General features: G+C 36.2%; 1 protein-coding gene across 5 annotated transcripts in view; it reads right to left on the bottom strand.

Moving 5' to 3' along the window:
- TPK1 (thiamin pyrophosphokinase 1) overlaps window positions 1-17,625 on the bottom strand; it is a 323,125-nt gene that overhangs the window by 116,783 nt on the left and 188,717 nt on the right. For all 5 annotated transcript variants that reach the window (XM_045564370.1, XM_045564369.1, XM_045564368.1 and 2 more), the window contains one exon: window positions 11,730-11,876. In XM_045564370.1, coding sequence (XP_045420326.1) covers window positions 11,730-11,876 — 147 coding nt within the window. The remainder of the gene's footprint in view (window positions 1-11,729; window positions 11,877-17,625) is intronic.

Below are 17,625 nucleotides of genomic sequence, written 5' to 3'. Positions count from 1 at the left end.
TAATCTCTATCACTGAATATACAGTGGTCACCAAAATATATTATCAAGTGAAAGAAAGGAAGATACAGACAGATGTTTATAGTATACTAAATTTTATACACAAAAGAAAGGGGAGTGGGGAATGAAACTATATATACTTTTTTTTTTTTTTTGAGACAGAATCTTGCTCTGTCACCCAGACTAGAGTGCAGTGTATCATCATAGCTCACAACAACTTCAAATTCCGCCTCAGCCTCCCATAGTGCTAGGATTACAGGTGTGAGCCACGCCGTCCACGATATATACATATTTGTTTTGTTTTTGTTTATATTTTTTGCAAGAATTTGGAAGCTTCTGAAAGGGGATGGTGGTGGTGAGAATAGGAATGAAAGAAAGACATATCCTGAGGATACAGTTTTATCAACCTTTGCCTTTTGAACTATGTAATAACTTTAAAATAATTAAAAAATAAAGCCTCTTCAAATAAATTGTACAAAATGAATCTAGTGGCACATTAAATTGATACTATAGCCACAGACAGAACAAAATCTAATATTTCAAGTGACAAATTTTAGACATATTACTCTGCCTTGGATATAGTTTAATTACAGAAATACCTGCAAAGAAATCTTAAATTTCAGTCAGTAGTCTTTACTGTGAATAGTAATATGGGTATTATAATTTTGATACTAGTTACTCCATATTATAGTATAAAACAAGTATGTTAGTTTAAACCAGAATATTTTAAAGAAGTATAAATAGAAAATACAAAACATTTTAAAACTTCGTATTAAAACTGATTTATATATGTACACACACATAAAAAACACATAGACATACTCACACATATACACCTTTTTTTTTCCTTAGCTCCATTCACTGAAAGTCTAAAAGCAATGCCAGCACAGTAGAAATAAGAGACCTTCATTTCTAAATACCATTCCCCATGTTGAAGTATTTAGGATAACGTAATGTGATATCTGCAACTTACTTTCAAATGGTTCTAAAAGAAAATACTTCTATATATAGATATTAGATAGACCATACATGATAAAATGTTAAGAAATTTAAAATGGTTGGAATATATTGTTCATTGCATTATTCTTTCAAATTCTCTATGTATGATAATTTTCATAATAAAAAATTTGTGGAGAAAAAAGCTATACAGATGATTTCAATGGATACTCTTAAGTGAACCACTCTGACTACACAGAAGATACTTAAAACTGGTTATTTTTCTTAATCTTTTTGGAGTCCTCCATATGTACCCAATAAAAGTTAGAGAGTACGATTCTTATATATAGCTATAAAGTAAAGGGCATAGAACTAGGATTCTGAAAATTCCTAGATTGTTAATGGAATTCACAATAGTTCCCTCATCTCAGAAAGAGGAAAGTTAGGAGGGGTGGGATTTGAGGACATTTATTCAAATGCATTCACAATAGTTTCCTCATCTCAGAAACAGAAACAATGTACCTAGTCTGTGTACTTAAAAGGGTTTCTGGGAGAAATAAGTGAGATGATGATCAAGGTAGTTCATAAACTCTAAAAGTGCTATATAATACTAAAACTAGTATCTTTTTCCCTAATTTTCTAGTTTTCAGATACAGAGGCTATTTTATAAATCATGCATGGCAGTTGAGAGTTAAGTAGTATATTATTAATATTCAGTATATCTTCAACATTTAGACTATCCTATTTACTTAGTGTTATATAAGCAGTTTCTGAATCTGCTTCAGAAGACAATATGGCATTGGGGACATCTTTGATCCCCTTCTATGGCAAAGTAAGTTTCTCTCTCCTGGTGTCTGTCACCTCAGGTTATATCCTGCTAACTTGCTTCCTAATTCTGAAGCATTTTTAAAAAATTTATTGTTATACTATTCTGTATACATGTAAGTCAAATATCATAATTCAGATAATGACAAAGTTATGTAGGATTAAGTGAAGCTTTTAAAAGACATGGTGTTTTAAAAAAATATCTTCCTTAATAGGCCTGAGATATTGAATACTTACTTTCCTTTTCTTTTAGTAAAATTGTTAGAAGACTGAGATTCTTGGAGTAAGCCTGAGTGTGCATGTGCATGTGTGTGTGTACTTGTATGTTACAAGTACTATATGTATGTATTGGGGGAGGGAGACATCTTATACCATTCCCTGGAAGATCTTCAAAATATCCAGGGTGAATGTATAGCTTGAATAAATACCCTCAAAAGCCACCCCTCCTAGGTTAACTTTATTTGAATAAATTTTCCACTTTTTCTTCACTTTTAGCTTTGATCACTTTTGGAACAAATAAGATCAAAATGCTCCCAAATTCAGGGGACAAATATTAATTGGCTAAAAGGCAGTACAACCCAGCTGGAGCTGTGTGGAGTTCTTTACATAGAAACTTTCACTTGTGCCAATCTTCTTCCCAGAGGCTCATTTCATTTCCCTGCTGGTAACACTCAAATCACTTCACAGTTCATTGATACTGCATTGGCAACCTTTTGTTTTCTATCAAAGGAAGATGCTGAAGCAATGCTCAATTGAACTAAGTATACATGACACAGTGTACCTGTGTCCTTGCCACAGAGGACTGTGGGAGGGGGCATAAAGGAAAAGATGACATCTCGTATTCCATATTCCATTACTTTACCTAGAATTGGATTATGATAAATTATGGTGACAGAGCTCAGACAAATGCTGATGCCACCTTTTCTGTTGTTTTACCCGCACACAGCACCCTTATGGATTGCATCCAGTCTCCAAAACCGATTCTCTGTCATTCATGGTTGAAAATGAAAGGCCAGTGTTCAAATAAGTTTTTAAACAGTTTCCACAAAGATTGAATTTGCTATTTCCTCCCTTACTGCTTTGTAATCATTGAGGGGTCACGACAGCTTTTTGCTGAGGGGAACTTTTCTATGTATCTCCCGTAGTGAAAGACTTCTTTGAGGTCAAAGAACCTGTATGCCATGTGGGTGGGTGGAAGGTGGGAGGGAACATTGTATCCAGGCTACTTTGAAGTCTCTCACCACTACCACCCTCATCCTCACATATTTGCTCAGCAGTAACACCCTACCAGCCACCGAAAGAAACAATCACTACCCCAAAGGAGCTTCCAATAAACCAGGAAAAGAGCAAATGCTAAGTGGGAAATAAGAGGAGCAAGTGGTAGCCCTTAACTCCCAACCTGGGGTGCCGAGGCAGCCTGCATCTTACAAGAGGAGGCAACAATGAACACTTTTGATAAAGGGAATAATACATTTTAGATTATCCAGAACTTCCTATTTATTTGGATTTGGCTAGCATTAGGTAAACTGGGATTATTGTTATTTCAACTTTTATCAAAAATATGAAATTATGTTTTTCAAGGTTGACAATATGAGAAAAGTCATAACTTAATAAATTTTGGTTTAGGGTTAGATTATTTGAGGTCCACAGGAGAAAAAAAAAATTTTTAAGGTTTTGGTCTTTCCCTTCCACCTCCAAAATTCTTATATCGAAACCTTATCACCGATGTGATAGCATTAAGAGGTGGGACCTCTGGAGGTAATTAGGTCCTGAAGAGGCCCCAGGGAGCTCAGCTGCCCTTTCCAACACATGAGAACACAGCAAGAAGGAGCCACCTATAAACCAGGAGACGGGCCCCCACCAGACACTGCATCTGCTGGCACCTTGATCTTCCCAGTCTCCATAATTACGAGAAATAAATTTCTGTTGTTTATAAGACCCATTTTACAGTATTTTGTTATAGCAGCCCAAATAGACTAAGGCAAATAGACTAAGTGTAATAGACTAAGACAAATGATGCAGATGAAGGAAATTTAGAGGGGTTTGTTTGGAAATGCTGTATAGGAGACAGAAAATTTGAGTAGGGCTTTGGCGGAAGAGAATAACTTAGACAAAAATATATTTAGCAGAGAACAGTGAGTTTAAATATGCAGAGAAAAGAGTAGGTATGTCATTTTGGAAAATAAGAGAAGGCCAGTTTTCCCTAGACCAGAAACGGACATATAAAGGTCTGGCTCAGAGGTCCACACCCAGCCCCAGGCCAGGGGTGCTCCAGGAGAAGATGAGGGGAAAGGTTCAGAGGAAGTGTGGAACTAGGGGTGGACCAGGAGATTCTTTTTCTTTTTGGGAAAGAAAATATGGATTACAAAAAGGTTGGAAAGTACTTCTTTCTATAAATCTCCCTTAATGAAAGATTTATTTAAGGTCAAAGCACCTGTGTGCTGTGTGGGTGAGCTGGCAGGTATCAGGATTGGGCACCACCAACCCTGTGTCCTACCTGGGTCAGATGCTTTTTCCCTGCCAACCTCATAACCCAGCGTTTTCTTACAATACATTTCTGAGTTTTAGTATTTATTCTTCTGTCTTTTCCACTAAACTGCGAATAGTAGAATAAAGGTAGTGGTCTCATTTCTGCACTCAGTGCCTAGCATAGTGTTTATCACATAATAGGCATTTAAAGAATGTTCATTGTTGAAGTATCCTATGCTATAAATCAACAAACCAGAAAACAACGTCTATAAAATAAATACTTTATGAGTGTATGGTTTAAAAAAATTAGTTTAAATAAACATAGATGAAAATACAGAGGAAAAATTTCTATGGAGACTTAAGGAGTCATTAGGTCAGTTAGAAAAGTGAGAGTCGTAAAGCTCTAAAACGTTATTGTGTTATTACATATGAAAATATAAGGTTTCCCAGCTAACATGTATCAGACTAATACAACAACAGGATAGGTTTTTGTGTTATTTTCTAAAATGCCATGTAGAGGATGAGAAAAGAACACAGAAGGAAAGTGGGAAGAAGAGAAGGAGAGAATGAGTGTCGAGAAATTTTCCCTAGAAAGCTGGGCTTGGTTTGAAGAGAGGGAAAAGAAGAGCCTGCTTAGGGAAGACGTGTGTCTCTCCCCTTTCCATGTGCAGAAGAATCTGCTGTACGGGCACAGCAGAGCAGAAAAGCCAAGGGAAAGGGGTAAGCAAGGCAAGAACACAATTTGAAGGTAAAGCGTATTCAGGCCGGGCATCAAGCACTGAGTGGCAGAACTTTCCCAGAGAAGCAAGCGGAGGTGAGTATTAGCAATTTGCCTTTGAGAAGAGGAAGGTGGGGAGGGCTCAGTGTAGCAGGCCATTTCTAGGTAAGAAATGTCTAGCAGTCTTTTTTGAGACTATCATGAGATTTACTTCATTTTCACATCAGTTTTCTTTCAAAGAAATATAGCATGTAACCTTGGGAAGGTCACATACATGCCTCTGCAACTGCTCAACTATCAAATAATTTTTAAGGCTTTACACTATCTACACTAATATTTAATAGTTCTAAGATACTATATAGTTTCTACTAGAAATTGTAAAAGGCCAAGCAACAACAAAAATTATATGCGAAGATACAGGGGAAGAATAAAATAATCTTATTCCCCCAAAAAATTAGAGTAAGGTAACAAATTGGGAAGAGATGTCAGTGCTATCTAGAATTTTGAGAACTCCTTGTGCCCTGACTCCAAATCGCTCTGGGACTCACTTCCCTGATGTTGTCACCGCTGAGGCTGTGCCGGACATGTGTGTACAAGGGCAGACTGACCCAAGCCCTCAGTGCTCGGCAGAAACGTCATGCATGCCAAATTCACATCATGAATATTCAGCTTCTTTCGATCAGATTATCAATGTATTTTATCATATTCATTGCCAGCATTACAAATGTATAATGTAAAAAAAATCTGGACTTTAAACAGCAAACGATTGAGCTTGTGAGAGGAAAAAAAAAAAAACAAGCAGCAGTAAAATGTGGCTAAAATAATGAGGAAGAAATATTTACAACATATTTAGAAGTTTGTTCAACTGGCAGAAGTCTGCTCTGTGCCTCCATTTTCCCACATCAGATGCTGGAATCTTGAACAGGAATCACTGAGCAAAGCTTAGGATAATGTAAAAGGCATGCCTTATTAACTCTTGGACATCTCATTTCTTGGTCATAAATCCTATTAACTTGTATAACAAACTGCCATAAAACTGGGAGATAAAAGATAATTTATGCTCAGTGTACAGAAGCTAATGTTTCTGTACTCCCGAGAAGCACAGGACCAGAAAATGAGAAAGTGTGTATGTGCAACCCGGAGCCGCCCACAGTGCACGCGGGCAGCACGATGAACACGGCTCTGAGCACCTGACCCTCTTCAGCAGGAAGATGCCCACCGGCCATTGGCGTCAGCCACGCTTCATGTCCAGAATGCCTCTCCTCTGTTTCATAACATCCCCTGCTCCTAAAAGGTGATGATGTCTTATTAAGAATACATTTTTGGAAGTAAAACAGGGATGCTTTACTTTTAAGAGAGGAGCTATTACGTACGCTATTTTGAATTTTCTATTTTAAAATAGCAGATTGAACGTTCCTTCAAAGTAAATGACACTTACTGTGGTTTTTTCACTCATAATGATATTTTGGCCTATGGTAAGTGAAATATACCAAAACACAACATAAAAAACGTTATACGCTAAAAATTCAACCTGCTAAAACATTCCAAATATCTTTCCATATTCATATAGAACTGGAACTACATCATTGTATCTTTGTTTTATTTTATTTATTTTCTTATTTCAGAATATTACAGGGGTATAAACATTTTAGTTACATAAATCGCTTTTCTACCGTGTGAGTCAAAGTTATAAATGTGCCCATCCCCCAGATAATGTGCAGTATACCGGTTAGGTGTGAATTTACCCATCCTCTCCTCCCTCTTCCCACCTGCTTGATTTCTGATAAATGTTATTTCCATATGTGCATATAGTATTGATCAATTAGTTCCAATTTAATGTATCCTTGTTTTAAAATCCAATTTATAATTAACAAAAGTAAATCACAGAAAGGGGATTGAGAAGAGAATGTAGATTTTAGATTAGAACAAACTAAACACTTGAAGTGAATTGCTACTAGACATATAGGTCAGTCCCAAATGACTAAAATAATTCTAATGAATGGAAGATGATTACTTTTTTATACAACCTAGTCTCATGAGGACCTCACATGTAGACTATTCTAAAAGAAACACAGAACATCACAGAAATACTAAGATGATCTAAGGATAGGCTTTTTAAAAAAGATCAAGAGAAGCACATTTTAGTTCCAGGGTCTGGGACTATCCTGGCCAATTAACATTAGTATAGCAGATACAACAGTAGTTCTCTTACCAAGTTATGACATTAAAAAGTTTATCAGCCCAATAGTTCCCATAATATGTCTTATTTTTCCTATTATCTTTAATTTCAGACATTATTTAATTTCAGAAATTATAATTTCTATAATTGTAAAACAAATTCTAGAAGATGCTGTTCTCAAACTAACACTTATAATGATTAACATTTATATTGAATTTTCCCACTTTTAAGGGACGTTAGCAAAGCTTAATGGTAAAATCATTTAATTTTGCTTATATGATAAAAATTCGTGGTACATGCAGTTTTTTTATAGTTTAGAAAAATTCAAAAAGTCATTGTTATTTAACTTAGGTGAGCATATTGTATTTGAAAATTATATCATGAAGAAAAAAATATATATGTATATTTATACACACACATGCACACACCAGTCAGCCCTCAGTTATACATTACTTACGGGTAATTACCAGCCTATGGGCTGTGACCTGTTTCAAGAGCTTATCATTTGCACCTTAGTCCATTAACCCCATGAAAGAGGAAATGCAGTGTGCCTAATGCATATGCGCACTCTAGTGCACAGGTGACACACAACACGCAGTTACATGGAAAAACACCTGACAAAGCCAGTTCAGTCCCAACAGTGCAAGTCTCATTTCTAGCATGTAGAATGCTTCTGTGCAATAATTTATTGTAGTATTTAGTATTAATCATATTTTAAGTGTACAATTAAAACTCTTTAAAACTATGGAGATCCACTCAGACCTTAAACTCCCAAACATACTCATTTTGACTCTTGCATTTATATTATTGTCTTGCTATTCTCTTACTTAAAGTGAAAAAAATGACACGAGGCTGTGTCTCTAGAGAAAAGATGTCCTTAGAATACACAGGCAAAGAGGAGAAAGGCTGCACTGTTAACCCCACAGGTGGAAGCCTGTGCCCCGTCATCGTCATTCCTCTGAGGGACGGGGTGTGACGTCATGTGAACTTTCTGCCCCACACTATGTAATAATTACTTCTTTAGGATAAGGTAATTTTCTAGCTGTTTCCATGACACAAAATCAAAATTACAATAGAATTCACAGGGCATTGTGTTTGGGGATGTAAGCTATACAGATACGTTTAACATGATTATTATGCTTGGATTAAACAGCTAAAACTTAACACATTGCAGGTTATATTCCTATAAATTATGTAGGGTCATGATTCTAGAATTTTTTGAAGACTCCAGTTTCTGGCAGTTTCAGAGCGACAGTGCTCTGTGTAAGTGTTTCCTCTTCCTGGGCCCACGGGCTTCGTTTCCCAGACTGCCTTGCAGCTGGACTGGGGTAGCGTAACTTGCATTCTCACCATCGGGTGACACAGGCCAAGCCCAGGCCTGGCCTTCACAGACATGCAGAGCCCCTTCCTAGCAATCTTCCCCCTGCTGCAGCAATGTGTTCCAGTTGGCTAAGATACCAAATGGAGGGCGCTACACAAACCAGATTTCCCATTAACGAGAAAAAAACTTAATAAACTTAACCTCAGGTAAGCCGCTCAGATTTGAGGTTAATTATTACTGCTACATAGACAGGGCAGGACCCAACTTGCAGAGGCAGTATGGTAGATTATTACCCTGACAAAGTGAAGACAATAAAAATTCTAGAAGAAAATTAAGATAATCTTTTAAAATGTATCAAACATCTGTTAAAAAATTTAAAAAAATACTGCTCAAAAGCCAAAAACTAAGCTTTGACATAAAAAGAAGACCAAAGCTAACTTTCACCTTAAGGGTGTTCACCAAATCAGATGAACTTGGGCTTCAGTTCTAAGGCCTCCTGGTGTTGAAGGTCATCAGGAGACAAAGCCCAAGGCCAGCCCAAGGTGGAAATCTAAAGGGAGACGGTACCATACAAAGCAGAGACCCCAAATATCAAGATGGATACAAATAACACTCCTCTTGGACTGCCAGGAAAACTGCCCAAACAAACCTTGGCACTCCATAACTGAGAAGGGGGGAAAAAAATCTCCCGTGAGCATTTGTAAGTAGGTGTTCAATTCCCAGCGGTATTATTACACATTCATAATCGATACTGCCAACATGGTCCAAAAAAGTCTCAAACAAAATGTTCCAAGTTGTTAATGCCCCCACAGAACTGGGCTAGGAGCCTGGCAAAAGCAAATGCAAGTTCTCCTTGGGCTTACTTTTTAACCCACTTCTCAAATAATTCCTACAGGCAACATTCTCAGAAATGTGAGGTCATGGCCAAAACTCATAAAACAGAGAAGAAATTGAGGTTATGAAATAGAAAAGGAAAAGTGAACATAAGAGATAGTTGACTTATACCAGAATTATTCTAGAATATAAAATAAGTTTGATAATTATGTTTTAAGAAAGAGTCTTGGAAATGTGAGTAAAGGGCAAACATACAAGAAAGAAGCATCGTGGCAGGAATTAAAAATACAGTGGGTGGGTGCAATGGCAGAACAGGCACAGCTGAAGTAGGAGAGTGAAGTAGAGCAAAGAAATGATAAAGCTCTTCAGAATGCAGCCCAGGGCGATTAAGACATAGAAAATATGAAAGAAAAGTATTGAGATACATATGATACAAATAGTGGATCTTATATATATTTAATTGGAGGTGCACAAGAAGGGACAAAGTGATTAGGGCAATATTTGAAATCATAATGATTGAAAGTTTTCCAGAACTGATGACAGACAGTAATGTATAGGTGGAGGAAATCCAGTGAATCCCAAGCTGAATGCATTTTGCAAAGTTCACAATTATACCAATTACAGTGAAGATGCAGAATACCAAAAACAATGAAAAGATCTTAAGAGCAGAAGTCATTTTTTAGATATGGCTTTTTCTATTAGATAATCTTCCAATTATACTTTTACAAAATTACTGTACTACATCTTTAATAATCTATTAACCAGAGTATCTACACAGAGACAAAGTGATAACTGCTTTAGTTAACATACCATTGATTCAATATAACAAAGCTTAATGCTTCACAATGGTAGAAAGTTTTAAGACTTCAGAAATTGTTATTTAACAAGCAAGAAATCTAAGAAGCATATCTATGCATGCCACACCACTAACTGAAATCTTTTAAGATTAGAAAACTAATTGTAATAGTGATTGTGAAGAGCCTTAAATTCCACACCATGGAGTGTAAACTTTTTTGCCATAGGTCTTGGGAAGTTCTTGTCTTCCAACATTTTTCTATACTATATACCGTACTTTAGCTGCACAGAACTCCCTGCACATTCTATGATACATCCTGCACCTCCATGTTTCTTTACTGGCTCTTCCTGGCTTGAATGATTTTCCCATCATCTCCCATAACAAACATCTGCTTATCCTTGAAGATTTTGTTGAAATGTAAGCACAACGGGAGATATATTCCATGAAAGCAAGTGTTTTTGTCTCTCTCTCTTTTTTTTCCTTCGACTGCTGTATCCATAGAAAAGAGTCTGCCATATAGCAGGTACTCAGTAAATAGTTGCTGAATTAATTGAGTGAATAGCATGTGAGTGCCTCTGCAGACACTTTCCTTGTAACACCCAGATTATTTATTCTTTCATCATCTTTAGCTACTAATCTTTTAACATTGCATTATGATTACATTTTTATAGATGTCTCCTTCATTGGACACGAACTGGAGAGCAGTGTAACAGATAGGTAGCAGGCACTCCATAGCTCTTTGATGACCAAATAAATAGAGTTTGAAATCTGAATTCTGCTCCCCTTCTATAAGGGGAATCAACAAGGCTAGAAAATGCAAAGAGCCAGAAAAAAAAATGCAAAACTGGCTAAACAATGTTGAGCATGCATTAAATGTGCTATATTAACCAAACAATAATTTTTAGTAATGACATGCTACAGTTAGTGGATATCAGACAGAGTAAAAGCAAAATTATAAGTAGTAGCACACTACAATGAGAGGCAAAAAATAAAAGAATTGTCTACTATCTCAAAAAAATGTTACCAAATAATTATTTTTTAAACTGAAATCCACCAATCTTATAAAATTTATTTATTAAGCATTTTGTTCAATGGACTACACTGATAGAAAATTTCTTTAGTATTTGTCATTGGAAATAAATGACATTATCATTAGAAATTTATTCTGAGGCAGTGAAATTAATAATCAGACAACTTATGAATAGTCAAAGCTAAAGATTTTTTAAAGTGCTTAACAAACTCAAATCCAGTTTCCAATTATAATAATGACAACACTCAAAATATACAAGATTTTCATCAGAAATATTTGCAAGCCTTTTGTTTCCCCTGTTGCGGTTTCTCTCAAGTGTCATTCACATTCAGCTGCTCAAAATGCAAAAGTGCTCAACTTAATTCTTAGTCAATTTAATTAGAAGTTACAAGGTTTTCTCTTTTTTCCTGGGCACAATAAAATGAAGACTTCCAGGCTTCTCTTCCACATGCTTGCTGGTTAGTGACCTGGGGCAGAAAACTACAGTACACCTAAGCAAGCAAACAAGGTCAGCCTCATTCACCGGTCAAACACACAAGCAGGGAGAGTGTTTTCTCCGAGTCTGCTCAAAGGTTAGAGGGTTTGAGAAGTAAAGTGCTCACGTTATATTTACTTTTCACTTACTGGTTGGAGCAGGTAGATGAGAGATTCCTCTTGGAGTATTATAATTGGCAAAGGAGTGATGTGAGTCGCTTGGAACAGGGTATTCACCGATGCCATAATCTGGTCAAAACGCCCAGCGAGGCCTCCTAGTGTCACGATCACATCAACCTAAGCAAGGCAGGTAAAACTGGGAGTCACATATTTAAAGAATTTTAAATGATTAAATAGCATCAAACACCTAAATAAAGCTTTCAATACTATAGTTTATTTGACGAGCAATAAAGAACACGAATCATTACTGTTCTTCACATAAAGACGTTAAGTTGCTTGTTCAGCGTCACATAGCTGGGAAGGAGGAGGGCCAGGTGTCAAGACCAACTCTTTTGAGTACATATTCTAAGTGTTTTCTGCCTATTCACCTAGAAAACTAGCCAGATCTTCCTTTAAAACTCCATTTATGTGTTCTTTTTATGTGGAAGTCTTCTCTGATTTATAATTATCAGCATAGTCAGAGCCAATATATTGATCACAGAAGAAGGATGGAAAAGCTTAATTAAAATATTATAAGAAAATCTTACCTACAATAAAAACTCACAGTAACATTCATTCTATCTGTTATAAAATAGAAATTGTTCAAAAATAGGGAGTGTTTAGTTTTTAAAATAGTTACCTTCAATAAAAAAAAGCTTAGATAATATATAGTCCATGAAGATGGCATAATTTTAGAAAAACAACCTGTTAACCAAGCACTGACAGAACCTATTTAATTCCTAGAGGCATAATAAGTGCTATAAGAACCAAAGGGTGTGTTTCTCTTGTTCAATGGTTATACCCTGGTATTTTGCATAGTGCCTTGCAAATCAAATGCTCAAGAGTTTGATGAATGAATAAATGAAGACGTTGAAAGAAAAGACTCACTGGTCTAAGGAAGAAATAGATTCATTGGTATTCTGTGAGAATATATAAATCAGAATGGGGTTCCATAAAAACACTAAAAGTAAATTACAGAGAAGAACCAAGAAGTTTGAAATGAATTTCCTGTTTCTGACCTTGGCTTAGTGTAGTGAGAATGGGAATTTTTACTTTGGATAAAATACTTCATGTCAAAACTAAAATGTTTTAAGACAGGAAAACCACACACCTAGAGGACCTACTCCTCTCCTTGGCGATCCTTCCAGAACTTCAAGAATTATTAGATTTGGGGCCCAAAAAGACCATGCATCCTAGAAGGCATGTATTACTCTGAATACATGGGCAAAGCCAGGTATGTCTGTCAATCTTCAGAGGAAAGAGGTAATTTATTAATATAAGCAATCAGACTTAGACTTGTCAAAGAGATGGCTTCTGTTTGGGATATCAAGTTAGGAAAATGGCTTCCATTCATGTTTAGGAGGTATTTATTAAGAAGGACACTCCAGACCATTTGGGAAAGGCCCAGAAATTATACATGACCTAAGGAGAACAAAAGAAGTATATGAAATATAGAAAAAGTTTTAAGGCATGAGTAAAAAGCCCATACCATATTCCTGTCCACATAATCCTAAATTCACATCAGAAGCAAGGCCTGACAAACGTTTATTCACTATGCAGATTCTGGAATCCCTTTTTTAGGTTCTCAATTTTTCATTGCTAGACTCTAAACCTTCAGGGATCCCATAACCTTTAAGACTGAAATCTAATCCTGTTCTTCTACAATGGGACATCATTCATGAAGTGAATAAGCAATACCTGTAAATCAATCACTGGATTTTTCAGAAGAAAGTAGCAGCAAGATTACTTCTCATCACTACTCATTTTCCCTACAGGAAGTATTTAGCAAGAGTGATTAAAAACATTAGAGAATCAATGCAAGCTGCAGGTGGGGTGGGGGAGTATTAAATGTATTTTTGCAGCTCTCTAGTTCTAGCTGTGACTAGGACAGCTGATACTCACAATACAAGAAAGAGGACATATACTACCCCTGCATTTTTACATAGGTTTTACAAAGCTAGATTTATGTCTTTTAAGACAATAATGCCACTGGGACAGGATGTTCAATCTAAAATAGACCATTTGTAGACTGCAAGAGTGCCTTTTCTCTGTGAAGCCAAATCCCTGTGTGCATTTATTTGTAACATCACCCAGTCAGACTTTGTTATAACTACTGACACACTTGTCTCCCTGTCCTTCTGGAGGAGGCTTATGAATCACAGCCACTAGCACAGCGTTTACAACAAGAGCAGACAACAGGTATTTACTGAGCTTCCCCGAGCATATAAAAACTTAGGAAGAACTGAATAAATAACTAGAGAGGCAAAAAAGCTAATTATTAGGCTGAGTTAATATCTAACTCCTATAAAATAGTATTTCCTTACCTGGCAAGGATTTCAGGAGTTAGCAGTTTTTGAAAAAGGTTAATGTGTCACATTTATTACCTCAGATAGACATTTGATTAATTTATAAGCTTCATTTACAAGGGAATGACAAATAATAAAAACTCAACTATTGATCATTTACCATATGCTAGGAAATATTCTAACACTTACAATATATCAGTAAAGAAGATGAAAATCCCTGCCTTCATGGAGTTGATATTCACATGGAGGATAATATAAATTTGACAAAAATAGAATAAAGAGTGGAGAAAGGGAGGTCAAAAATGCTGGCTGGGAGGATGCTTCAACTTTAGATCAGATAGCTAGAGTAGGCTACATTGAAAAATTAATAGAGCAGCAGCAAAGACCCAAAAGAGGTTGAAGGAGTCAGCCACACAGAGAGAGAGGAAGCAAACTCTTTTTCTTTTTATAAGGGCTAATCCCATTCATGAGGGATCCATCCCCACGACCTTCCAAAGGCCCCTCTTCCTAATAACACCATGTTAGAGGGTTAGAATTTCAACATATGAATTTGGAGACTTGAAACGGGGAATACAAACCTTCAGTCCACAGAATATATTTATATAAAACTTTTTTCCAAACATGTTATTTTAGGAAAAAAAAAAAAAAAAAGGAAGAGGAGGGACATGTTTATACCTGAAAAGTGAAAATATATATAAGCTTGTTTGCATTTGAAAAATAATGATAAGGATCTATGCTAAGATACCTGTCTGCTACAAACCATAATGCCCTGGTAAAAGTTTTAGCATAAAAGCCCAGGCAGCTTCATTAACCCTCTAGCACTGATGCCACTGGACATCTCAGCCGAGGGGACTCCAAAGTCCTTGTGAAACTAAAAGAAGAAAGTCTTGCTGGCAGAGGTCCCCGACACACTGGATGGGAGTCAGCCGTGGAAGCAGCCAGGAAAGACTGACCAATCCCAATAAAGTTGTGGGTGGGTGGCAGGGTGGTGGGGGGTGGGTGTCCCTACCGATTTTTTTCTTCTAGCTTGTTAAGAAAACAAATATAAATATTCTATTAACAAAGTATGTATGTGTGATTACTCCTTTCTCTCAGTATTGTCTACTCTTTGACATCCTGGACCTAAAAGTTTTACCTTTAACTTTGAATACTCAAAATAAACCCTTCCCTTATTCTGCTTAGCCCCCATTATATCTTCAAGACTCAGTCGAGTCACCACCTACACTAGGAGAGAGTCTTTGAACACTCTACTGGAAAAGGTCTATTTCCAGTGGGCTTCTCACCCATCCTATCAGACTTCCACTGTAGCACTGTTGACAATGTACCAGGGAGATCTGATTATAAGGGCATCCACCCAAAAGACAGTAAATTCTTAGAGCCAAAAACTGGGTCTCGTTCAGATGCATTTCTCAATCTGTAATACTTAGCAGAGAGGCTGGCACATGTATTACTGTAACAGATGTTTGTTAGCTGAACAGTTACAGTTTTGAGGCTTCAATTTTGGCACAAAAGAAAATCAGTCATCACCAAGTATATACTGTAAGGCTAATTTCTAACACCCTATTCCTTTCTCAATTCGTGATGGAGAAAATGACTAAAGTGTTATTCTTCAAAGAACAACGTAATTGGTGCTTTTATTACTGTCATTAGAATTTCCATCCTTCGATTCAGCTTGCATACAACCATGACATTATTTTCCTACATTATCTTATGATTTTCTGTTCAAAATTCTTTAATGGGTTACCATTACCTATAGGCCAAAATTCAAATTCCTTATCTAGAGATCACAGATTCTCCATATATTGACCCCAAATGACCTAACTCTGATGACTGCTGTGACCATTTCTCCTTCCTTAGAACTCTTACCGCACACTCTGTTTAGACATCGATGTGTTTTTCTTTGCTTACCCTCAGGCTGCCTTGAAGAATCCCTGAAAGTACTTTAATTTCAGGTACTCTGGTCATGAGAGTGTATAGGACAATGACTGAGTTCACTCCCAGAATAATGAAATGCTTTTTTGATTTACCCTGGGCAAGGTTTTGAATCTTTTAGCTAGACATTTCAAGCCTGGTTATAATAATAGTGCTGTCTTTCCTCACAAAACTGTCTTCAGTACTAATATCCCCTTGATTAACTGGACTGTGGGTTCTCAAGCCAAATCAATGAGATCCCTGGATATGGAAGATTTTTCCAAATAAACAGAAAACACAGTACTACATCTATAAAAATGTAGAAATGTGCTATTTTTCCTCCCCATGTAAATATACCGAGGGATAGCAAGAATATATGTACATCCATTTACATTTCTCTATATCAGGAAGAAAGTAATAAGGAGAGTTGAATAGAATAAATAAAACACACCCTCTTGAATTTTTTTACATGATTTTATTCAACTAATCTCTGCTGAAAATTAAATCCTTTAAGAGGAGGAGTAAGGAAAACATTTAAGAGTAAAATTATAAATAGCATGGATATTGTAAAACCTACTGGAGGTAATTATGGTCTAAACCTCTCACAGTGTCAAGATATGATGATATTTCTAGGGATATGGAATTCAAAGGTATTCCCTTTTGAATTATAGGGGTTGTGTAAAATGGAAAGATACATTATATGTGGTTTGGGATGCTCATAGTACCTAGTATAGCATCTTCAACACAGTAGGTATTTAGTGTAAAGTGAAAAATAAAAATATGATTTATATCATATTTAGAAACAATCAGCTATTGGGAAATAGACTTTAGAAGGATATTATAATTTGTATTATAAAACTGTTGCCCACAGAAGCTAAATTATTCCGTGGTATTCAAATGAAAAAATTAAAAAATGTATTCTTGGAATCCTACTCAAAAAGTACCAAGTATTTTCTACTCTGGTTAAAAATTCTCTTACATGTTGGATGCCCTAACTAAAGTTGACTGTCTGGAAGAAGAGTGAACAGTCACTTTTCCCCTTTCTGAGGAAACTGGGTAATGAGGACCCAGAATCTTTGTCCTCTTTCTTCAGTCAGTCCCACCACCACCAAGTTGGTAAAAGACAGATAATTTCACAAATCTCTTTGGAAACAGATTGACCTTGGTAAAAAGATGCTTTGGTCCCAGAAGATTAGTATTTCTGCACTTGTGACCATTTTTTTAATAGCAACTATCCTACCTTGCATTATCATGATTTTTTTCAACCAACAATATTTCTTGCTTAGCTTCAGCCATAAAATAAGTCTTAGTTGCATATTCTTGTCTAAAGTGATACATGACACTCTTGGTTTCCATGTCTGCATAAATTAGAATCAGCAATTTGCAGTATTTTTGGTGCATTATTTTGCCAAAGTTTAGTGGTATAAAACTCTCTTTATTTTTTACTGACCAGTTATAATAAGTGGCTAGCAGGCTTGTTGTAGTGCAATCCTTAGGTTTAGCAATCTGGTGCCATATAAATAGTTTATGTTAATTATCCCCTTTCCACCTTCTGGGAGAATAGAGAGCATTTTGATTGCAAATTTTGCACTTTTGTCATTAACACTCTGGTTTCTAGATATGCACTGGACCATTTTATAATGCCAAATGAGAATGTTAAACATGTTACT

Source organism: Lemur catta, chromosome 11 (assembly GCF_020740605.2).
Source record: "Lemur catta isolate mLemCat1 chromosome 11, mLemCat1.pri, whole genome shotgun sequence".
Classification (NCBI taxonomy): Eukaryota; Metazoa; Chordata; class Mammalia; order Primates; family Lemuridae; genus Lemur; species Lemur catta.
The sequence above is the reverse complement of the archived record's forward strand: the minus strand, read 5'-3'. Positions and strand labels throughout refer to the sequence as shown.